A 26,283-nucleotide genomic window follows, 5' to 3' on the forward strand; every position below is an offset into this window, starting at 1 on the left:
AAAAAAAGCTTGAAGAGATACTTCATTAAGAAGATTATACAGATGACAAATGAGCACACAGAATGATGCAGCATCATTAATAATCAGGGAAATATAAATGAAAACCATGATGAGATACTACTTTACACCCGTGGAAATGACTGGAAAAAAAAATTGATAATACCAGTGAGGCGAGGGTCTGGAGCAAGCAGTGTTCTCACACACTGCTGGTGGCAATGTAAAATGGCATTTGGCAGTTTCTTATAAAGTTTAAGAATGCTTGCTCTGTGACCTAGAAATTCTCTTAGTTTTTTTTTTTTAAAAAAAGGTGGTGGTAGGGAAATGTCTACATAAAGATTTATAAGCAAATGGTCATAACAGAAGTTCATAGAAGAAATATTCATAGCCAAACTAGCAAGAGTTCAAATATTCACAGACTAGTGTGGCAAACAACAGTGACACCCCATGGAACACGACTCAGCCACAACAAAGGAGCAGATTTCTCATGCTCACACGCGTGGCTGATTCCCAGAAGCAGTGTATTAAGTGGAAGAAGTCAGGGCACCGAAGGCTCTACACTCTACTATTTCATTTATGTGAAAGTCCAGAGTGAAAGGAGACCAAGCGTGACAGGAGGTGAGATGGATATTTACTAGGCAGGGGCAGAGGGGAGCTCTGTTGCAAGGAGAAAGGTTCTATGTGATGACTGTAGTGACAACTATGCAAAGTGTACACTTTTGTCAAAACTCATCAAACTGTACACTTACAGGTGGTGAATTCTATTGTATATAAATTATACCCCCAAAAGCTAATTTTTTTAAAAAGTTATAATCTCTAGGGAACTCTCCAGGAAAAGAATAACAGAAGAAGCTAATGGAGGGGGAAAGGACCTTGAACAACTGCATGTGTAGGGACTGAACTTGGTTGGCCTATAAGCCTGGGAACATGCCCACCCTTGCCTGGGAGGAAAGCCATGCAGGGAGCTGCTTTGGAAGATGGCATCTGGGACAAGGCAAAACCCAGACTAGGTGAAATTGTTAAGGATTCACACCAGCTCTTCCCCTTCAGAAAAAAGTTGCTTTTTCTAAAAATTAGAAAGGCAAACAGATGCTTCATTATGCAAACAATGCCAAGAATGCAGAAGGAAATGAAATGATAGCAAAATTGCCTGCCTCTCCATCCCTGCTCTTTCCCAAGCCCCCTCCCAGGGGTGACCTCTATGGGCAGAGACCTGCCCCTCACCTGCATTGTCCTCCTGTTTTCTTTCCAGTTGTCTCAGTGGTTCGTCACTGAAAGAGGACTGGAAGTGACTAATGGATTGAGTTTGCAGCCCAGGGGTTCAGAGCTCATTCAATAGTCCTTTGTCTTCTTCATAAACTCTAAAAATCAAACATTCTGCAGGGCGTATTTAGAGTGAAGAAGGCCTTCCTGACTGCTATGATTGTAGAACTAAGCAAAAGTTCTGGGTGGGCAACTGGTGAGACAAAGAACCTGAATAAATATGTGGGTAAACATCATTAATATCATTTCTGTTTAAGTTAAAGCTTAGTTTAGCTCAATAAATAGCTTTTATAGAAAGTAATCATATCCACGGGCTTCCCAGGTGGGGCAGTGGTCAAGAATCTGCTTGCCTATGCAGGAGACGCAAGAGACTCGGGTTCTATCCTTGAGTCAGGAAGATCACCTGGAATAGGAAATGGCAAACTGCTCCAATATTCTTGACTGGAAAATTCCATGAACAGAGGAGCCAGGCAGGCCCCAGTCCATGGGGGTCACAAAGAGTTGGACATGATTGAGCAGGCACACATGTACACACAATCACATCGATAGCAAACTGACATGCTATATCCACAGTTTGTAACACTCAGACCCAGGTTCAAACTTCTGACACTATATGCACAGGTCAGATGTACCCTTAGAGGGTCTGTCTGGGCCCTGCCATGGCCCCAAGGGACTGTGCTTGGCACATCTCCCTGATACCCAGGCAGGACAGGGCCATCCACAGGGTCCTGAGAGCACTAACAGGACTTTGTAAACTTTCTAAACCTACTCTGCCATCCAGACTTCATTAGAAAGTCCCTTCCCAGACACAAGAGTAGCCACCTCTTAGAAGTGCTTGTGGCCCTTCTCACCTGCTAGGTCCAGCTGTCCAGGAGAACAAGTAAAATGAAGTGTGGCCTCCTCCAGAAGAGCAGCTTCTCCAGAGAACTGGGGAACATGCCCAGACTGGGGAGGGAGGAAGGGACTCTGAGAAGACTAGAAGGAGCCTCTGGGTATTTGTTGCACCCACATGTGCTTCTGTAGGGCTGTTCTGGTTGGGCTGATTCACCAGGTGTGGCCACAATCCCTGAAGCACAGGCCTCCCTCCCTCAGCTCCACCTTCCTGCTCTGCGGGACTGAACAAAGCTGTCTCCTCACCCTGCCCAGGCTACACCGGCTCATGGGCGGACTGAACAGCTCAGCCCAATTCAACCTTATAGTTCCTGAGGTGACACATGTTCCCTGTGCTGCACCAGCTCTGGGAGAAGCCAGAACAAAGCCAGAAAGAGTCAAAGCTGGCACGGCATGAATTATTAGAAAACACTGACTAACAGTTTACAGACAAGTGGAATTTACTTTTTCTCCAAAATTCAATAATTTATTCAAACCTGGCAACATAACCAGGGAGTAAAAAAACCCCACAGGATATGCACCAACCTCAATCACCTGTAGAGCAGTGGCTCAGGTGCTTGCCTCCCCCAGCAGCATGTGGGGACTGGGCAGGGAGGTGCGGGCTGCATCGTTGGTCCTTAGGGTAAGGACCAGGCTTGACTGCCCTAAGGACACTCTGAGGGAACTAACATGACATAGCAACCCAAACCGTGGGATCACCAAAAAAAAAAAAGACGTTTCTTGCAAAAGACTCTAGTATCACATGGTACCCCCTGGCATGCTCACAGAATGAAAGATTGTACCTCTAGCAAAAAACAAAGGAGAGAAAGTTGGCTGCCATTTAGCCCCTCCATCCCTGGAGGCAGAGAGGCAGGTGTGCAACAGCCAGAGCAGGAAGTCAAGGAGCTACTGCAACCTCAGTCCCAGAGACTGCATCTTCCAGCAAACTGTGAGCAGGCTGCCAGTTGCTAAACAAATCTTCCTGGGATCCTGGGCAGTAAACACCTGCCAGGAGTGTCACAGCCTGAGATCAGCTCCCCAGAGGAGACACATGGAACACCTGGGACTGTGCCCTCTTGGCACACCTGGGAAGCTGAGTGGCTGGGACCAGAGAGGTACATAAGATTCAGGGCCCACCTGAGACAGTGCACTCAAAAACACCTGGTCACCTGAACAGCTTGGACCTGGGAAGGGCACAAAACACACAGCCCATCTGGGTCTGTGCCTTTGCAGAGCACCTAAGAACCCGAGCAGCTTAGACCTGGGGAGTGCACGAAATGCAGGGCCCACTTGGGACAGTGCCCTTGCAGAGCACCCTGGAGCCTGAGCAGTGTGGTTATGGGAAGTACACACGACCTTGGCCTGTGGCAAACCCAGTGTGGTCCATCCACTGTGAGCACGCCCCACACATGCCAGTGGTATTTGTTTGCAGTGTCCCTCTCTCTCCATAGCACAGTGGAACAAGTGAGCCTAAATAAGTGGCTGCTGTTGCCCCCTCGTGTGAGGGCAGAAATTAGACACTGAAGAGTCTTGCAACAGGGGAAGCCAAAATAAACAAAGAAGGGGAAACTGCCACGGAAGTGACAGGTGCAACAGATCAAAACCCTGCAGTTAATGCTGAGACTGTGCATTTGAGGGGCAACTATAGACCTTGAGAACAAGTACAAGCTGGAACAAGGGACTATCTAACACTGAACTGACCCCACACTGCCTATAACAGCTCCAGAGAAACTCCTAGATATATTTTTACCATTATCACTTTTTAATTTTTTAAAAAATTTTACTTATTTATTACTCCTTGAACTTTCATTTTTATAGTCTACTATAACCTTTCAAGAAAAAAAAAACACATTAAAAAAAACAAATTCCATATATATATTAAATATATTTTTTCTTTTTAATTTTTGTGATTGATTTTGTTTTGTATTTTTTATATTGTATTTTTGAGAGTCTTGGAGAAGGCAATGGCATCCCACTCCAGTACTCTTGCCTGGAAAATCCCATGGACAGAGGAGCCTGGTGGGCTGCAGTCCATGGGGTTGCTAAGAGTCGGACACGACTGAGCGACTTCACTTTCACTTTCATGCATTGGAGAAGGAAATGGCAACCCATTCCAGTGTTCTTGCCTGGAGAATCCCAGGAACGGGGGAGCCTGGTGGGCTGCTGTCTATGGGGTCGCACAGAGTTAGACATGACTGAAGCGACTTAGCAGCAGGAGCAGCAACCTTTATTCTAGGTTTTTAATCTTCGCTTTTTGATATTTGTTATCAATTTTGTGCCTTTAAGAATCTAATCTTCAATATCCATTTTCACTTAGGGATTTGATTACTAGCTTGATAGCTCTCTCCCCTTTTCACTCTCCCTTTTCTCCTCTGGGTCACCTATATCTCCTTCCTCCCTCCTGTCTTTTCTATATAAGTCTGTGAATCTCTCTGGGTGCTCCTGGCTGTGGAGAGCACTGAGGGATTTCATTACTGGCTTGAATGTTCTCTCCCCTTTTGACTCTCTTTTTTCTCCTCTTGGTCGCCTCTATCTTCCTCCTCCCTGCTCTCTTCTCTGTATAACTATGAATCTCTCTGAGTGTTCCTGACTGTAGAGAGTTGTTTCACCATTAACCTAAGGGTTTTATTTTCTGTGCTGTATGGATGGAGAAGTCTTGAGGCTACTGTAAGGGAAGGACTGAAACCCAGAGGAAGAAGGCTTAACTCCAGAAGTTTAGAATATCAGAGAACTCCTGACTCCAGGGAATAGCAATAGATAAAAGCTCACCCAAAACTCTCCAAATCTACACTGAAACCAACCTCCACAGAAGAGTCAAGTTCTAGTGCAAGACACATCATGCTAATTCTCCAGCAAAACAGGAACACAACACAGAACATTAAAAGACAGGCTGCCCAAAGCCATGCCAAACCCATAGACACCCCAAAACTGACTATTAGACACTTCATTACACTCCAGAAAGAAGAGATCTAGCTCCGCCCACCAGAATATAGACACAATTTTGCCCAACCAGGAAAACTTGACAGGCCACTGATCTAATCCCACCCACAGGGAGTAGACTTAACAAATAAAAGGAAACACAAACTTCCAACCTGCAGAAAGGGCACCCCAAGCACAGCAGTCTAAACATAATTAAAAGGCAGGGAAGTAGTCAACAGGTGAAAGAATATGATAACCCCCCCCCCAAAAAAAAAAAAAAAGAGGAGGAAATAGGGAGTCTATCTGAAAAAGAATTCAGAATAATGACAGTACAGATGATCAAAAATCTTGGAAACAAAATGGCATTACAGATAAATAGACTAGAGACAGGGATTGAGAAGATGCAAGAAATGTTTAACAAGGACCCAGAAGAAATAAAAAGAGTCAATAAATGATTAACAATGCAATAACTGAAATTGAAAGCACTCTAGAGGTACCCAACAGTAAAATAAATGAGGCAGAAGAGAGGATAAGTGAGGTGGAAGATAGAATGGTAGAAATAAATGAAGTAGAGAGGAAAAAAGAAAAAAGACTTAAATAAGGACAACCTCAGAGACCTCTGGGACAACGTTAAACACCCCAACATTCAAATCATAAGTAACCCAGAAGAGGAAGACCAAAAAAAAAAAAAAAAAGGCATGAGAAAATATTTGAGGAGATAATAGTTGAAATTTTCCCTAAAATGGAGAATGAAACAGCTACCCAAGTCCAAGAAACCCAGAGAGTCCCAATCAGGATAAACCCAAAGCAAGACACCCCAAGACACATATTAATCAAACTAACAAAAATTAAACACAAAAAGCAAATATTAAAAGCAGCAAGGGAAAAGCAAGAAAACACACAAGGGGATCCCCATAAGGATAACAGCTGATTTTTCAATAGAAACTTGTCAGGCCAGAAGGGAATGGCAGGACATCACTTAAAGTGATGAAAGAGAAAAACCCACAACCAAGATTACTTTAACCATCAAGGATCTCATTCAGACATGAAGGAGAAATCAAAAGTTTACAGACAAGCAAAAGCTGAGAGAATTCAGCACCACCAACTAGCTCTTCAACAAATGCTAAAGGATATTCTCTAGACAGGAAACACAGAAAAGTTTTATAAAAATGAACCCCCAAAACAAAGTAAATGGTAATGGGATCTTTCTTATCAATAATTACCTTAAATGTAAATAGGTTGAATGTTCCAACCAAAAGACAGAGACTGGCCAAATGGATACAAAAACAAGACCCCTATATATGTTGTCTACAAGAGACCCACCTCAAACCTAGGGACACATACAGACTGAAAGTGAGGGGCTGGAAAAAGATATTTCATGCAAATGGAGACCAAAAGAAAGCAGGAGTAGCATTACTCATATCAGATAAAATAGACTTTGAAATAAAGACCATGATAAGAGACAGAGAAGGACACTACATAACTATCAATGGATCAATCTAAGAAGATATAACAATTGTAAATATCTATGCAACCAACATAGAAGCACCTCAGTATGGAAGGCAAATGCTAACAAGTATGAAAGGGGAAATTAGTAGGAACACCTCTGGATTGATCAACCAAACAGAAAATTAGCAAGGAAACACAAACTTTAAATGATACAATGGACCAGTTAGACCTAATGGATATCTACAGGGCATTTTACCCCATAATAATGGATTTCACCTTTTTCTTCAAGTGCACACAAAACAATCCTCAGGCTATATCACATCCTGGGCCATATATCTGGCCTTGGTAAATTGTAAAAACTGAAATCACTTCAAGCATCTTTTCTGATCACAATGAGGTAAGATTAGATGTCAACCACAGGAAAACAACTATAAAAACCACAAACATATGGAGGCTAAACAACATGCTCCTGAATAACCAACAGATCATGTAAAAAATAAAAAAGGAAATAAAAATATGCATTAAAAACAAATGAAAATGAAAACACAGCAACCCAAAACCTATGGGATTCAGTAAAAGCAATGCTAAGAGGGAGGTTCATAGCAATACAAGCATACCTCAAGAAACAAGAGAAACATCAAGTAAACAACCTAACTTACAGAAGCACCCCAAAGTTAGTAGAAGGAAAGAGATAAAATCAGAGCAGAAATAAATGAAAAGGAAATGAAAGAGACTATAGCAAAGATCAACAAAACTAAAAGTTGGTTCTTTGAAAAGATAAATGAAATAGACAAATCATTAGCCAGACTCATCAAGAAAAAAGGGAGAAGAATCAATTGATAAAATTAGAAATGAAAATTGACAAATCACAACAGACAACTCAGAAATATAAAAGATCATAAGAGACTGCTGCTGCGGCTGCTGCTAAGTTGTTTCAGTTGTGTCCGACTCTGTGCGACCCCATAGACAGCCTCCCACCAGGCTCCCCCATCCCTGGGATTCTCTAGGCAAGAATACTGGAGTGGGTTGCCATTTCCTTCTCCAATGCAGGAAAGTGAAAAGTGAAATGAAATCACTCAGTCACCTCCGACTCTTTGCGACCCCATGGACTGCAGCCTACCAGGCTCCTCCGTCCATGGGATTTTCCAGGCAAGAGTACTATGAGCAATTATATGCCAATAAAATGGACAACTTGGAAGAAATGGAAAAATTCTTAGAAAAGTATAAACTTCCAAAACTGAACCAAGAAGAAATAGAAAATCTTAATAGACCCATAACAAGCACAGAAATTGAAACTGTAATAAAAAAAATCTTCCAACAAACAAAAGCCCAGGACCAGATGGCTTCACAGGTGACATTCTACCAAAAATTTAGAGAAGGGTTAAGAATTCCAGAAAATTGCAGAGGAAAGTAAACTCCCAAACTCATTCTATGTGGCCACCATCACCCTAATACCAAAACCCGACAAAGAGGCCACAAAAAAAGCAAACTACAGGCCAATATCACTGATGAACATAGATGCAAAAATCCTCAACAAAATTTTAGCAGAGTCCAACAACATATTTAAAAGATCATACATCATCATCAGTCCAGTTCAGTTCAGTTCAGTCACTCAGTCGTGTCCGACTCTTTGCAACCCCATGAATCGCAGCATGCCAGGCCTCCCTGTCCATCACCAACTCCTGGACTTCACCCAGACTCACGTCCATCGAGTCAGTGATGCCATCCAGCCATCTCATCCTCTGTCGTCCCCTTCTCCTCCTGCCCCCAATCCCTCCCAGCATCAGAGTCTTTTCCAATGAGTCAACTCTTCGCATGAGGTGGCCAAAGGACCGGAGTTTCAGCTTTCGCATCATTCCTTCCAAAGAAATCCCAGGGCTGATCTCCTTCAGAATGGACTGGTTGGATCTCCTTGCAGTCCAAGGGACTCTCAAGAGTCTTCTCCAACACCACAGTTCAAAAGCATCAATTCTTCGGTGCTCAGCCTTCTTCACAGTCCAACTCTCACATCCATACATGACCACAGGAAAAACCATAGCCTTGACTAGATAAACCTTTGTTGGCAAAGTAATGTCTCTGCTTTTGAATATGCTGTTTAGGTTGGTCATAACTTTCCTTCCAAGGAGTAAGCGTCTTTTAATTTCATGGCTGCAGTCACCATCTGCAGTGATTTTGGAGCCCCCCAAAATAAAGTCTGGCACTGTTTCTACTGTTTCCTCATCATCAAGTATGTTTTATTCCAGGGATGCTAGGATTCTTCAATGTCCACAAATCAATCAATGTGATACACCATGTTAACAAATTGAAAAGTAAATACCATATGATTATCTCAATAGATGCAGAGAAAACCTTTGACAAAATTCAATACCCATTTATGATAAAAACTCTCCAGAAAGTAGGCATATAAGGAACATATCTCAATATATAAAAGCCACATATGACAAACCCACGGCAAACATTATCCTCAATGGAGAAATATTGAAAGCATATCCTCCAAAATCAGGAAAAAGACAAGGGTGTCCACTCTCACCACTACTATTCAACATAGTTTTGGAAGTCTTAGCCATAGCAATCAAAGAAGAAAAAGAAATAAAGGAATCCAGATTAGAAAAGAAGAAGCCAAACTCTCAGTATTTGCAAATGACATGATGCTCTACATAGAAAGGTAGCACTTAAAGATACCACCAGAAAATTACAAGAGCTAATCAACAAACATAGTGAAGTTTCAGGATATAAAATTAATACACAGAAATCCCCTGCATTCCTATACACTAACAATGAAAAACCAGAAAGAGAAATTAAGGAATAAATCCTATTCACCTTTGCAACAAAAACAATAAAATTGTTAGGAATAAATTTATCTAAAGAAACAGGAGACCTATATAAAGAAAACACTGATGAAAGAAGTCAAAGATGACAAAAATAGATGGAGAAATATATCATGTTCATGGACTGGAAGAATCCATATAGTGAAAATGAGTATACTATCCAAAGCAATATGTAGATTCAATACAACTCCTATCAAGCTACCAATGGTATTTTTCACAGAACTAGAACAAATAATTTCACAATTTGTATGGAAACACAAAAAATTTCGAATAGCCAAAGCAATTCTGAGAAAGAAGAATGAAACTGGAGGAATCAACATTCCTGACTTCAGACTATACTGCAAAACTACAATCATCAAAATAGTATGGTACTGGCACAAAGAAGAAATATAGATCAATCGAACAAAATAGAAAGCCCAGAGATGAATCCATGCACCTATGGATACCTTATCTTTGACAAAGGAGGCAAAAATATACAATAGAGAAAAGACAATCTCTTTAACATGTGATGCTGGGAAAACTGGTCAACCATGTGTAAAAAAATGAAACTAGAACACTTTTTAACATCATACACAAAAATAAAGTGGATTAAAGATCTAAATGTAAGACCAGAAACTATAAAACTCTTAGAAGAAAACATAGGCAGAACACTCTCTGACATAACTCACAGCAAGATCCTCTATGACCCATCCCCTGGAGTAATGGAAATAAAAACAAAAATAAACAAATGGGACCTAATTAAAGTTAAAAGCTTTTGCACAATGAGGGAATCTATAAGCAAGGCTAAAAGGCAGCATTCAGAGTGGGAAAAAATAATAGGAAATGAAGCAACTGACAAAGAATTCATCTCCAAAATATACAAGCAGCTCATGCAGCTCAATACCAGAATAATGAAGAACCCAATCAAAGAAATGGGCCAAAGAACTAAACAGACATTTCTCCAAAGAATACACACAGATGGCTAATAAACACATGTAAGGATGCTCAACATCACTCATTATTAGAGAAATGCAAATCAAAACCACAATAAGGTATCATCTCATGCAGGTCAGAATGGCTGCCATCAAAAATCAAACAAACAATAAATGCTGGAGAGGGTGTAGAGAAAAGGGAACACTCTTACACTGATGGTGGAAAGGCAAACTGGTACAGCCACTATGGAAAACAGTGTGTAGTTCCTTAAGAAACTGGAAATAGAACTGCCATATGATCCAGCAATCCCACTGCTGTGCCTATGCACCGAGGAAACCAGAATTGAAAGAGACACATTTACCCCAATGTTCACTGCAGCACTGTTTACAATAGACAGGGCAATACAATAGGGGCAATTCGTCTGTTCACAATAGACGAAAACAACCTAGATGCCCATTGGCAGATGAGTGGATAAAGAAGTTGTGGTACATATACAGAATGGAATATTATTCAGCTATGAAAAAGAACACATTTGAGTTAGTTCTAATGAGGTGGACAAAACTGGAGCCTGTTATGCAGAGTGAAGTAAGTCAGAAAGAGAAACATCAATACAGTATATTAACACACATATATATTGAATTTAGAAAGATGGTAATGATGAGCCTATATGCAAGGCAGCAAAAGAGACACAGATGTAAAGAACAGACTTTTGGATTTTGAGAGAAGTCAAGGGTGGGATGATTTGAGAGAATAACATTAAAACATGTATATTACCAAATGTAAAATAGATGACCAGTGCAAGTTCGATGGATGAAGCAGGGCACTCAAGACTGGTGTTCTGGGACAGCCCAGAAGGATGGTGTGGGGAGGGTGATGGGAGGGGCATTCAAGATGGAGAAACATATGTGCTCCCATGGGTGATTCATGTCTCTGTATAGCAAAAACCACCACAATATTGTAAAGAAATTATCCTCCAATTAGAATAAACTAATTAATTTAAAAAAATTTTAAAGGAACTTTAAAAAAAGTGTATTTGCATGTCAATCCCAAACTCCCAATCTATCCCTCACTTCCTACCCTCCCCCCTAGTAACCATAAATTCATTCGTGAAATCTGTGAGCCTGTTTCTGTTTTGTAGATAAGTTCATTTGTATCATTTAAACTAACACAAGATTGTTAATCAACTATGCTCCAGTATAAAATAAAATATTTTTAAATGTATTTGTAAAACATAGTGTGAAGTTATGAGTAATTTAGCACAGTTGGAACATTCACTGGGAATGACTAAAAAATATGATAAAAAGGCTCACCAGTAGTCAGGAATCAGGCTGCAAAGGGCTGAGCATGCCCTGCTCAGGGCTCTGGCCTTCACTGTCAAGCCACTGCCTTTAAATAGCAAAGTAAGCCAACATATTTGGGGCTGAGGTGATCCACTCTGGCAGCAGGGTAGGGAATGAACACTAGAAGGTGAGAAAGAAGCTGAGATGGGGTGCTTGTGCATGGACCTCAAAGGCTGGGGCCAGTGGCTGCAGAGGACTTTCTGAAGGAGTTAGGTCTGGAGCGGACTTTGAATGCAGCAGAATCTACACAGGCCATACATTTTGGGAAGGGGCTAGAAGTCTAGGAGATGGAAAAGGGGAACTTGTGCATAAATGGGCATGGCAGGGTATATGTCTGTGTACTGCTCCTGGGGGGATGATGGAGAGGTAACCTGGTACTGGAATGCAACAGGGCCATCTCTTGTGGTGGGAAGAAGCACTGAAGCTGATTTTGCCACCTTTCCTTTATTTATCCAAGTAGCTTTTTCCTCCAAATGAGGAACAGTTCTTCCAAGCCCTAACTCTACAAAGATCTTACTGACTTCTTAGACCTTAGATATTCATACCTATTGCATAGAATATGGAAAACACCAGGAAAATTGATTCACTAAGGTGAGGGGATTGAAAGCAGGCAATTTTCAGATTCTAGACATAAGGAAAAATGGGTAAAAGTTTGCAAAAGAGGCACAACCAAGATTAGTAGTCCTTAATAGTTAATAGTCCTAAAGGATAAGATTAATAGTCCTAAATGGTGGTATAATTTTGGTAATGTACACTAGGTGAAGTTAAGGTTTTTGTCTACCTTATTCATACCTGCCTGCCTAGCACTTAGAACTCTGTCTTATACACAGAAGCTGACCAATACACATTTGAATGAATGAATGAATCATTGAATGGCATGACACAGGTTGGCTCATATACATCCATTGCACCAACTGCATTTAAACTGAGGCTTTGTGTCTCATTCTATAGGAAATAAAAGATAGAACAATGAAATAAAATTTGTTAAGGGCCTACTTACTATCACTTAGAGCATTAGGTGCTTTTGATAAGTTCAGCTCACAGCAGCCTCCAGGGAAGGTTAGGAAGGTCAGAAAACACAGCTGGCTCATGGGGGCATGCTGACCCTGGCTTGTGAACCCTCGACCTAGCTGTTTACACACAGATATTGATAAACACTTAACAGGCAAATGCAACTTGAATGAGTCTGTTTTCATTGATATTGCTATTGCAGTAACTTATTAATTTATTCACGCAAGTATCTTTGCATCTCAGCTATGTACCTAGCACACTGAATCATGCAATCACCAAGTATTTGCTGAGTCTTGTTTTAAGCACTGTAGTAACGGATGTATTTAACACAGTGAGTCTTGGAGACAAAAGTCTTAGCTCCACAAAACCTTATTCCATATAAAATAGCCCTGTCTCTTTTTTATATGTGAAGGAAGGCCTGTCAGGCACATGCAACTCCTTTATATATCTTCAGGAGGGATCAAACTCTAGACTTTTCTCTGGTTCAAAGCAATTTCTCTGAGCTTCAGTTTCTAGCTGACAGTAGATGGTAGAAAAGGAAACAATAGGCCTTGAAACAAGCATCTCAGTGTTCTTATCTCTGTGACAGGTATAATATTTCACAGAATGATACTGAGGACTAAAGGAGACAACAAATGCAATGCATCAGAAAGTACAAGTACATTTATTATGTTTAAAGAACCAAAGTGAAAGAAAGTGAAAGTATTAGTCACTCAGTCGTATCTGACTCTTTGCAACCCCATGGACTGTAGCCTACCAGGTTTCTCTCCCATAGAATTCTCCAGGCAAGATTACTGGAGTGGGTTGCCATGCCCTGTCTCCAGGGAATCTTCCCAACCCAGGGATCAAACCTGTGTCTCCTGCCTTACAGGCAGATTCTTTACCACCTGTGCAACCAGGGAAAGGCAAGCTTAAGTACATACAGGGAACAAGAAACTAGAAATTAACTCCTAGAAATTAAAACTCCTTGAAACTAAAAAATAATTGATAAAAGAACAAAAACCTCAAAAGCTGAACTTCACTGGTGGTCTAATGGTTAAGCATCCATCTGCCAATGCAAAGGACACAGGTCCAATCCCTGGTCCAGGAAGATTTCACACACTGAAGAGCAACTGAGCCTGTGCATCACAACTACAGAGCCCGAGCTCTAGAGCCTGTGTGCTGCAACTGCTGGGCCTGAATGTTGCAACTACTGAAGCCTGAGTGCCTAAAACCCATGCTCTGCAACGAGAGAAGCCACCACAATGAGAAACCCATGCACTGCAAGGAAGAGCAGCCCCCACTCGCTGCAACTGGAGAAAGCCTGCATGCAGCAACAAAGGCCCAGCACAACCAGAAATACATAAATAAAAATGTAAAAACTCAACAGCTTTAACAAGAAATTAGATATAGCTAAAGAGAAAATTGATTAATCAGAGAATCAATCAAAAGAACCTTAGAAAAACACAGCATAGAGATAAAATGATGGACATTATGGCAGAGAGGTTAAGAGACATGAAGGATAACGTGAGAAAGTATAACATACATTTAAGCCAAATTTCCAAAAGTGGAGGGAGAGATGATGGCAAGGACACCGGGTTTGAAGAATTGTTTTTATTCAGTGATGCCATCCAATTATTTTATCTTCTGTTGTCCCCTTCTCCTCTTGCCCTCAATTTTTCCCAGCATCAGGGTCTTTTCCAATGAGTCAGCTCTTCACATCAGGTGGCCAAAGTATTGGAGCTTCAGCTTCAGACCTTCCAATGAATATTCAGGGTTAATTTCCTTTAGGTTGATTGGTTTGATCTCCTTGCTGTCCAAGGGACTTTCAAAGTCTTCTCCAGCACCACAGTTCAAAAGCATCAATTCTTTGGCACTCAGCCTTCTTTATGGTCCAGCTCTCACATTGTACGTGACTACTGGAAAAACTATAGGAACCTTTGTTGGCAAAGTGATGTCTCTGCTTTTTAATACACTGTCTAGGTTTGTCAAAGCTATCTTTCCAAAGAACAAATGTCTTTTAATTTCGTGGCTGCAGTCACCTTCCGCATTGATTTTGGAGCCTAAAATGAAATCTGAAACTGTTTCCACACCACATGAAGTGATGTGACTAGATGCCATGATCTTTGTTTTTATGACTGAGTTTTAAGCCAGCTTTTCCCACTCTCCTCTTTCACTTTCAACAGGAGGTTTTTTAGTTTCTCTTCACTTTCTGCCATTAAAGTGGTATCATCTGCATATCTGAGATTGTTGATATTTCTCCCAGCAACCTTGATTCCAGCTTGGAATTCATCCAACCCAGCATTTTGCATGATGTACTCTGCATATAAGTTAAATAACCAGAGTGACAATATATAGCCTTGAGTACTCCTTTTCCAATTTTGAACTAGCCTGTTGTTCCATGTCTGGTTCTAACTGTTGCTTCTTGACCTGCATACAGGTTTCTCAGGAGGCAGGTGAGGTGGTCTGGTATTCCTATCTCTTTAAGAATATTCCACAGTTTGTTGTGATCCACACAAAGGCTTTACCATAGTAGAGCCTTTGAAGAATTAATGGCTGACAATTTTGTAGAACTGATAAAGACACCCATCCACACACTTAAGAAATCCAACAAATCTCAAGTTCAATAAATAAAAAAAGAAATATACTCCTAGAAAAATTAGAGTGAAACTGAAAAATTCCAAATAAGGGGAGTGGAGACATCTTAAATACACTCAGAGAAAGGGAAATGACTAACTATAGAGTTAGATCGATAAGAGAAATAACAGAATCCAAAATACAACCCACAAACTGGAGAAGAATTATATTGTAGAGGTTCTCCCACAGGAATAAGAGTTCTGGGCTCTACATATAGTTATACAGTCTGGGGTCTGACACCAGTGACATGAGCACCCAGAGCATTTGGCTTTGAATAGCAGTGGGGCTTAGTTGCAGGAGCCCCGCAAGACTGGGGAAAAAAGAGATTTCACTCTAATATGGCACACATAAAATCTCACGCATACTGGGAACAGGGGTAAAAATCATAAATTGATAAGAGTTTTTTGGTCTTGGAAAGTCTCCTGGGAAGGCTAGGGGAAGCTGTCACTCATGCTGGGGCATAGACACTTATGGCAGACATTTTGGGGAACATTCAGCCATGTGAACACCGATGTTGCTGGCAGATGATCTCTTGGCTCATTAATGCCAGGAGCCTGCCAACAGCCTGCAAGCACTAGTGCGAGGGTGCCTCAGGCCAAACAACTAGCCAGTCAGGGACACAGACCCACCATCATCAGACAGGCTGCCCAAAGAGTAAAGAGCTGGCACCCTTCTATGGACACACCCACCCTCCCCGCCACCGCCCTAGACATGGCCCAGCCACCAGAGGGCCAAGACCCAGCTCTACACACCAATGGATATGCACTGGTCCCTCCTGCTAGGAAGACTGTACAAGTCTCTAGACCAACCTTATTCACTCAGATATGGACACCAGAAGTAAGAAAACTATGATCCTGCAACACAGGCAAGACCCTAACCTGAGACCAGCTGGGCCCTGGTCCTTTCCACTAGGAGACCAATACAACCTTTGGGACACCCAAGACCCCATACTCAACTGTGTTGCAAAATAGCATACCACCACCACCCCCACCACCACCACCCCCACCTCCTGCTCTGAAATGAGCTTTGGGATCCCTGGATCCTTCAGGAATCAGCTCTGCCTCCCAGTAGCCTAGTACTAACTCCAGGATCTGACTTAATCTGTCAATGGGTTGGCAATAGCTCCAGAGTCTTCAGGGCCCTGATTCCACCCACCAGTGAGCCAGCACTATCCCTCTGGCCCCCTAGGCTTCTGCAGCCAGCCACCTCATAATCAGGCACTGCTAAACAAAACCCAGCAACATACTCATGAGGCAGGACCTGGCAAGCAAACAGACTAGGGGCCAACCAAGCCTATCAGACCACCCACATCATCAGTTCACCATAATGGAAGGACCCACTAACCCTTCTTAAGGGGACTGTCTAGAACATATAGCTTGGGTGACAAGAGGGGAGAGCATTGCTGGGCTGCACAGGATGCCTTCTACAGAGGGCCACTTCTCCAAGGTTGAAAAACATAAACAGCCTGCCAAATATATAAAAATGCAAATAGGGGGAAAAAAAGTTTAAAAAATGCAAATAGTAACTTAGACAAAATGAGGTGACAGAGGAACATGCTCCAGATACAGGAACAGGATAAAAACCTGGAAGAAGAATGAAGTGAAATGCAGATAGGCAACCTACCCAAGAAATAGTTTGAAGTAATGATTGTAAAGATGATCAAAGATCTTGGGAGGAGAATGGATGCACAGAATGAGAAGTTAGAAGTTTTTAACAATGAGTTAGAAAATATGCAGAACAACAAAATAGAGATGAAGAATACAATAACTGAAATGAAAAATATACTAGAAGAAATCAATAGTTTAGATTAGATTAAATGATTCAGAAGAACAGACTGATGGGTTGGAAGACAATGTAGTGCAAATCACTACCACTGAACAGAAAGAAGAATGAAAAGAAATGAAGACAATTTAGAAGACCTCTGGAACAACCACATGCACACTAACATTCACATTACAAGAGTCCCAGAAGAAGAGGGAGAGAAGGGGACCAAGAAAATGCTTGAAGAGATAATAGCTGAAAACCTCCCTAATCTGGGAAAGAAAACTCACTCAACCCATGAAGTGCAGAGAATCCCAAACAGGATTAACCCAAAGAGGAACACACCAAGACATACTGTAATTACAATGGCAAAAATCAAAGATAAAGAGAGAATACTAAAAGCAGCAAGGGAAAAACACAAATAACATAAATGGGAACTCCCATAAAGCTATTAGCTGATTTTTCATCAGAAACTCTGGAAGGGAGTGGCACAATGTATCTAAAGTGATGAAACACAAAAAACCTACAGCCAAGAATACCTAGCAAGGTTCTCATTCAATTTGATAGAGAAATCAAAAGCTTTATAGACAAGCAAAAGCTAAAAGAATTCAGCACCACCGAACCATTTTGGGTAAGAATTGACCGACCAATGTAGGAGACACAAGTGATGTGGGTTCAATCTCTGGGTTTGGAGGATCCCCAGGAGTAGCAAATCGCAACTTGCTTCAGTATTCTTGCCTGGAATATTCCATGGACAGAGGAGCTTGGCGGGCTACAGTCCATGGGGCCACAAAGACTCATACATGGCTGAGCAACTAAACACACACACAAACCACCATTACAACCAATGTTAAATGAACTTCTTAGATGAATATTAAAAGGCCACAATAAGAAACAAGCCCATTACAAAATGGAAAAGCTCACTAGTAAAGGAAAACATACAGTAAAGGTAAGAATTTATCCACAAAAATGTTGGTAGGAAGGTTAAAAGACAAAAGTAGTAGAATCATCTGTATCCACAATAAGTAGCTAAGGAATACATTAAATAATTAGATACAAAATATGACATCAAAACAGTTATCCTGAGGAAAATATTACAAACGCATGGTATTTAAAATGTAATTGAAATTAAGAGATCAGCAACTTAGGTGTATATATATTAAAGGTTTCTGGTTTGTGGTTACTTTGAAGTTTTTGTAAACCAATATACATATATATTATGATATATTATGTATTATTATTGTATACTTTAATATATCATAATATATAATATTATCATATATACAGTATTATATATTATATATATAATTACATAATATATATGATGTATTATACATATATTATATAATATATATTATTAATATTATATAATACATACAATAATATATAATATGTATAGTATATTGTATATTATATAAATAATACAGTATATATAAATTATATATAATATATATTTATAATATATATATAAACTTATATATTTATAAATTATATATATATTAATTTATATATTATATTATATATTTTATAATTATATTAATATTATATTATATATATAATATAATATAATATTCATTATTATATAATTATATTATATAATTACATAATAATTGTATAATTATACACAATTATAATATATAATTATATATATAAATATATAACTATATAATATAATTATATGATAATTGATTATTATATTATTAATAAAATTATAATATATATTACATAATATATTATATTATATATTATACATTATATAATTATATTATATAATTATATATTAAATAATACATAAAATATAATATATTATATATTATATATATAGTTATATATGTAATATATATATGCAATATAATATATATAATACATATTGTATTATAATTATACATTATACATATGTAATATATATATTATATATGTACATAATATATATATTATGTGTGTATATATATTATGTATATAAGTATATTATATTATATACAATATATATGTATACTATGCATATATATGTATATTATATTATATACATATATATATTATTATATATACATATATATAATTATACATATATATAATATATACACAATATATACTATGATTATATTATATTATATATAATTATTATATATATAGTATATGTATAATTATATAGAATATAGAATATAAATATATAATTTATATATATTTTATATTTTATATATAATTTATATAATATATAATATCTTATGTATTATATATAATATATATTATATATGAAAATATTACACATTATATAAAATGTATATATATTATATTATATAAATATAATATATAATATATATATTTTATTTAAATATATATAATATAAAATATATATAATATAAATATAAAATATAAAATAAATATAAAATATAAATAAAAAATATAAATATATATATTATATAAACATAAATATATATAATATATTATATATAGTATAATATATCTTATATATTATATAATACATAATGTATAACATAATATATATGTATTTTATATAATATATAATATTTGTATATTATATGCATAATATTATATATAATATATAAAATATTATATATTATATAAATTATATACATTTATATAATATTTATTTTTAGAAACGTAAAAAAATTTATTAGAAACATAAAGACACATTATATATATTATTTTATATAATAAATATAAAAATATATAATACATATAATATACTATATATTACATTATATTATATATATTACATTATATTATATATATAATGTGTATATATTATATAATATATATATTTCATATATTATACATATATATGTATAATATATATTATAAAAATATAATACATATAGCATATAATATTAAATATATTATATATATAATAATATATAATTTATTATTATATATATTATAAAAATATATAACATATATAATTATATATTATATTATTATTAGTATGTATTATATTAATATATTATGTATATAATATATATTATATATAATATATATATATATTGCTGTACAAAACTTCAAATTAACCACAAACCAGAAACTTTTAATATATATACACAGGAAAGAAAGAGAAATCCAAATATAACACTAGCTATAGCCATCAAATCATGAGAAGAAGGCTTCCCTGGTGGTCCACTGGTTAAGAATGCACCTTGCAAAGCAAAGGACACTGCCACAGAGCAACTAAGCCTTTCCACCAAAACTATTGAGCCCAAGCTCTGGAACCTGTAAACCACAACTATTGAGCCCACGTGCTGCAAATGCGGAAGCCCACATGCCCTGGAGCTTGTGCTCTCCAACAAGAGAAGCCACCACACTGAGCAGCTGCACCACAACTAGAGAGCAGTCCCCATCTGTCGCAACTTGAGAAAGCCTAAGCACAGCAACAAGGACCCAAAATAAATGTGCATCCAAAACAAATAAATATTAAAAAAGGAACTACCTTACAAGACAATCATTTTTTTTAATCATGAGAAGAAAACAAAAGAAAAAGGGGAGAAAGACCTACATAACAAATCCTAAACAATAACAAAATGGCAATAAAAACATACATATCAATAATTACCTTAAATGTAAGCAGACTAAATGCTGCAACCAAAAGACACAGACTGGCTGAATGGATCCAAAAATAAATTCTGTCTGTGTGTTTTCTACAAGAGACTAACTTTGGATCTAGAGACACATACAGACTGAACATAAGGAGATGGAAAAAGGAATTCCACACAAATGGAAACCAAAAGAAAGCTAGAGTGGTAGTAATATTTGTATCAGACAAAGTATACCTTAAAATAAAGACTGTTGCAAGAGACAAAGGACCCTACATAATGATCAAGAGATCAATCTAAGAATAAGAGTAACAATTGTAGATATGTAGTCTCCCAACATAGGAACACCCAATGTTTAAGGAGATAGTAATAGACATAAAAGAAATAATTGACGCTTACACAATAATAGTGGGGGACTTTAACATTGCAGTTACGCCAATGGACAGATATACAGACAGAAAAGCAATAAGGAAACACAAGTCTTAAATGGCACATTAGATCAAGTGAACTTAATTGATGTTTATCGAGCACATCCCACAGTCTTGCTCTGCTTCATTTTGTCCTCCAGGGCCAAATTTGCCTGTTACTCCACATATCTCTTGACTTCCTACTTTTGCATTCCAGTACCCTATAATGAAAAGGACATCTTTTTGGGGTGCTAGTTCTAGAAGGTCTTGTAGGTCTTCATAGAACCATTCAACTTCAGCTTCTTTAGCATTACTGGTCTGGGCATAGACTTGGATTACTGTGATAATGAATGGTTTACCTTGGAAATAAACAGAGATCATTCTGTCATTTTTAAGACTGCACCCAAGTACTGCATTTCAGACTCTTTTGTTGACTATGATGGCTACTACTTTTCTTCTAAGGGATTCTTGCCCACGGTAGTAGATATAATGGTCATCTGAGTTAAATTCACCCATTCCAGTCCACTTTAGTTCACTGATTCCTAAAATGTCGGTGTTCACTTTTGCCATCTCCTGTTTGAGCACTTCCAATTTACCTTGATTCATGGGCCTAACATTCCAGGTTCCTATGCAATATTGCTCTTTATAGCATCAGACTTTATTTCCATCACCAGTCACATCCACAAATGGGTGTTTATTTTGCTTTGGCTCTGTCTCTTCATTCTTTCTGAAGTTATTTCTCCACTAATCTCCAGTACCATATTGGGCATCTACTGGCCTGGGGAGTTCATCTTTCAGTATTCTATCTTTTTGCCTTTTCATACTGTTCATGGGGTTCTCAAGGCAAGAATACTGAAGTGGTTTGCCATTCCCTTCTCCAGTGGACCACGTTTTTTCAAAATTCTCTACCATGGTCCATCCATCTTGGATGGCCCTACACGGCACGGTTCATAGTTTCATTGAGTTAAACATGGCTGTTGTCCATGTGATTGGTTTGGTTAGTTTTCTGTGATTGTGGTTTCCATTCTGTCTGCCCTCTGATAGTTAAGTATAAGAATCTTATGAAAGCTTCTGGATGGAAGAGACTGATTGAGGGGGAAACAGGGTCTTGTTCTGATGGGAACAAGAGAAGACTCTTCCAACAACACAAGAGTAGACTCTATACATGGACATCATCAGATGGTCAATACCAAAATCAGATTTATTATATTCTTCGCACCCAAAGATGGAGAAGCTCTATACAGTCAGCAACAGACCAGGAGCTGACTGTAGCTCAGATCATGAACTCCTTATTGCCAAATTCAGATTTAAATTGAAGAAAGTAGGGAAGACCACCAAACCATTCAGGTATGACATAAATCAAATCTCTTAACGATTATACAGTGGAAGTGACAAACAGATTCAATGGATTAGATCTGATAGACTCAGTGACTGAAGAGCTATGGACGGAGGTTCATGACATTGTACAGGAGGCAGTGATCAAGACCATCCCAGAGAAAAAGAAATACAAAAAGGCAGAATGGTTGTCTGAGGAGGTCTTACAAATAGCTGAGGAAAGAAGAGAAGCTAAAGGCAAAAGAGAAAAGGAAAGATATACACATTTGAATGCAGAGTTCCAAAGAATATCAAGGAGATATAAGAAAGTCTTCCTCAGTTATCAGTGAAAAGAAATAGAGGGAAACAATAGAATGGGAAAGACTAGAGATCTTTTCAAGAAAATTAGAGATACCAAGGGAGAATTTCATGCACAGATGGGCACAATAAAGGACAGAAATAGTATGAACCTAACAGAAGCAGAAGATATTAAGAAGAGGTGGCAAGAATACACAGAACAAGTATACAAAAAGATATTCATGACCCAGATAACCACGATGGTGTGATCACTCACCTAGAATCAGACTTCCTGGAATGCGAAGTCAAGTGGGCCTTAGGAAACATCACTATGAACAAAGCTAGTGGAGGTGATGGAATTCCAGTTGAGCTCTTTCAAATCCTAAAAGATGATGCTGTGCAAGTGCTGCACTCAGTATGCCAGCGAATTTGGAAAACTCAGCAGTGTCCACAAGACTGGAAAAGGTCAGTTTTCATTTCCAGTCCCCATAAAAGGCAATGCCACATCTCACATGCTAGTAAAGTAATGCTCAAAATTCTCCACGCCAGTCTTCAACAGTACGTGAACCATGAACTTCCAGATGTTCAAGCTGGATTTAGAAAAGTCAGAGGAACCAGAAATTAAATTGCCAACATTCGTTGGATCATTCAAAAAGTGAGTGAGTTCCAGAAAAACATCTACTTCTACTTTATTAACTACGGCAAAGCCTTTGACTGTGTGGATAACAACAAACTGTGGAAAGTTCTTAAAGAGATGGGAATTCCAGACCACCTGACCTGCCTTCTGAGAAATCTGTATGCAGGTCAGGAAGGAGCAGTTAGAACTGGACATGGAACAACGGATTGGTTCCAAATCAGGAAAGGAGTACGTCAAGGCTGCATATTGTCACCCTGCTTATTTAACTTTTGTGCAGAGTACCTCATGCAAAATGCCAGGCTGGATGAAACACAAGCTGGAATCAAGATTGCCAGGAGAAATATCAATAATCTCAGATATGCAGATGACACCACCCTTATGGCAGAAAGCAAAGAAGAACTAAAGAGCCTCTTGATGAAAGTGAAAGAGGAGAGGAAAAAGTTAAAACTCAACATTCAGAAAACCAGGATCATGGCATCTGGTCCAATCACCTCATGGCAAATAGATGGGGAAAAATGGAAATAGTGCCAGACTTTATTTTTTGGGACTCCAAAATCACTGCAGATGGTTACTGCAGCCATGAAATTACAAGATGCTTGCTCCTTGGGAGAAAAGCTATGGCAAAACTAGACAGCATATTAAAAAGCAGAGAAACATTGCTTTGCAAAAAAAAAGGTCCATCTAGTCAAAGCTATGGTTTTTCCAGTAGTCATGTATGGATGTGAGAGTTGGACTATAAAGAAAGCTGAGTGCCGAAGAATTGATGCTTTTGAACTGTTGTGTTGGAGAAGACTCTTAAGAGTCTCTTGGATTCCAAAGAGATCCAAGCAGTCTATCCTAAAGGAAATCAGTCCTGAATATTCATTGGACAGACTGATGCTGAAGTTGAAACTCCAATACTTTGGCCACCTGATATGAAGAACTGACTCATTAGAAAAGACCCTGATGCTGGGAAAGATTGAAGGTGGGAGGAGAAGGGAATGACAGAGGATGAGATAGTTGGATGGCATCACCAAATCAATGGACATGAGTTTGAGTAAACTCTGGGAGTTGGTGATGCCAACTTTCCTCCCTTGAAATCTTTTATGTTAGTACTTGGATCTGAAGTTCTGTGTCTCTATAGGAGGTTTTCTGAGAGACTGTATTCTTATATTTAAGGGCTTCCCTGGTGGCGCAGAGGTTAAAGCATCTGCCTGCAATGTGGGAGACCTGGGTTCAATCCCTGGGTCAGGAAGAGCCCCTGGAGAAGGAAATGGCAACCCACTCCAGTATTCTTGCCTGGAGAATCCCATGGACAGAAGAGCTTGGTGGGCTACAGTTCACGGGTCCCAAAGAGTCAGACATGACTGAGCAACTTTACTTTCACTTTCACTTTGGGAGTTGGTGATGGACAGGGAAGCCTGGCATGCTGCAGTCCATGGGGTCACAAAGAGTCAGACACAGCTGAGCTACTGAACTGATCTCAAAGCATCACAATACACACTCTTCAAGTGTACATGGAATAGTCTCCAGGATAGATTGTATCCTGGGCCACAAAACAAGGCTTGGTAAATTTAAAAAAAACAAATCATTTCAAGCATCTTTTCCAAACACAAGGCTATGAGACTGGAAACCAACTACAAGAAAAAGAACTTCAAAAAAACACACAGCTAAAATCACACTCAATGTTGAAAAGATAAAGCCTTTCCCCTAAGATCAGGAACAAGACAAAGATGCCCACTCTCATCATTTTTATTCAACATAAAATAGGACTTCATAGGAAGTCCTAGCCACAGCAATCAGAAGAAAAATCATTTTAAAAAATCAAAATTGTAAAGAAAGAAGTGAAGCTGCCACTGTTTGCAGGTGACATGACACTAAATGTAGAAAATTGTAAAGATGCCACTAGAAGGGTACTAGAGCTCATCAACAAATTTGGCAAAGTTGCAGGAAAAAAATAATATACAAAAATATTTTGTATTTTTATACACTAACAATGAAATGTGAGAAAGATAAATAAACTATCCCATTTACCATTGCACCAAAAAGAATAAAATACCTAGAAATAAACCAACCTAAGGAGGCACAAATCATGTACTATGAAACCTATAAGATGCTGATGAAAGAAACTGAAGACCATACAAACAGATGGAATGATATATGTTTTGGTATTGGAAGAATCAATATTGTTAAAATCACCATACTACCCAAGGCAATGCAATCACAGATTCAATGCAATCACCATGAAATTACCAATGGCATTTTTCACAGAACTGGGAAAAAAAAGTTTAAAATTTATATGGAAACACAAAAGACCCCTAGTAGCCAAAACAATCTTGAAAAGGAGGTCAGCTACCTGTAAAAGAATGAAATTAGAATATTCTCTCACTGTATACAAAAATCAACTCAAAATGGATGAAAGAACTAAGTGTAAGACTGGATACTATACACAAAACTACTAGAAGAAACCATTGGTGGAACACTCTTTGACATAAATCACATCAGTATATTTTTGGATCTGTCTCCTAGAGTAACAGGAAACAAAAGCAAAAATAAACAAATGGGACCTAGTTAAACATCAAGAGAAACATCAACAAAATGAAAGGAAAACCTGTAGAGTAGGAGAAAATATTTGAAAATTATACAACTGACAAGGGCTTAATTTCCAAAATAAACAGACAGCTCATACAACTCAACACAATTTTAAAAAAATAGGCAGAAGATGTAAATAGATGTTTCTCCAAGCTTCCCAACCCAGGGATTGAACCTGGGTCTCCCACACTGGGGCAGATGCTTTACCGTCTGAGCCACCAGGAAAGTCCTTCAAGAAAGACATACTGATAGCCAAAGAGTACATGCAAAGATGCTCATCATTGTTAATTATTAGAGAAATGCAAATCAAAACTACAGTGAGGTATCATCTCACACCAATAGGAATGGCCATCTTCAAAAGTCTACAAATAAATGCTGGAGCAGGTATGGAGAAAAAACTGTTGGCTCCCACACTGTTGGTGGGAATGTAAATTGGTATAGCTGGTATGGAGGACAGTATGGATGTTCCTTAAAAACCGAAAAATAGAGCTAGCATGTGATCCAGAAATTGCACTTCTGGGCATACATCTGAAGAAAATTCTAATT

The 26,283-nt window shown here is 38.3% G+C and overlaps 1 protein-coding gene across 4 annotated transcripts in view; it reads right to left on the bottom strand.

The window, feature by feature from the left end:
• The window catches only part of ARHGEF4 (Rho guanine nucleotide exchange factor 4), a 331,792-nt gene that overhangs the window by 229,380 nt on the left and 76,129 nt on the right, over nt 1-26,283 (bottom strand). The window contains exon 1 of one of the 4 annotated variants that reach the window (XM_086372228.1): nt 2,112-2,372. The exons of 2 other annotated variants lie outside the window; for them this stretch is intronic. Coding sequence is in view for 1 of the 2 variants with exons in the window: in XM_086372219.1 (XP_086228345.1) it covers nt 1,222-1,227 (6 nt within the window). In the remaining variant the exon portion in view is untranslated. Of the gene's footprint in view, nt 1-1,221; nt 1,245-2,111; nt 2,373-26,283 lie in introns of those variants that run through there. One more of the 4 variants, XM_086372219.1, reaches the window with a different exon arrangement.

This window comes from Bos grunniens, chromosome 2, assembly GCF_055505025.1.
Source record: "Bos grunniens cultivar Pamir isolate PY7600 chromosome 2, Bosgru_T2T1.0, whole genome shotgun sequence".
NCBI classification, from domain to species: Eukaryota; Metazoa; Chordata; class Mammalia; order Artiodactyla; family Bovidae; genus Bos; species Bos grunniens.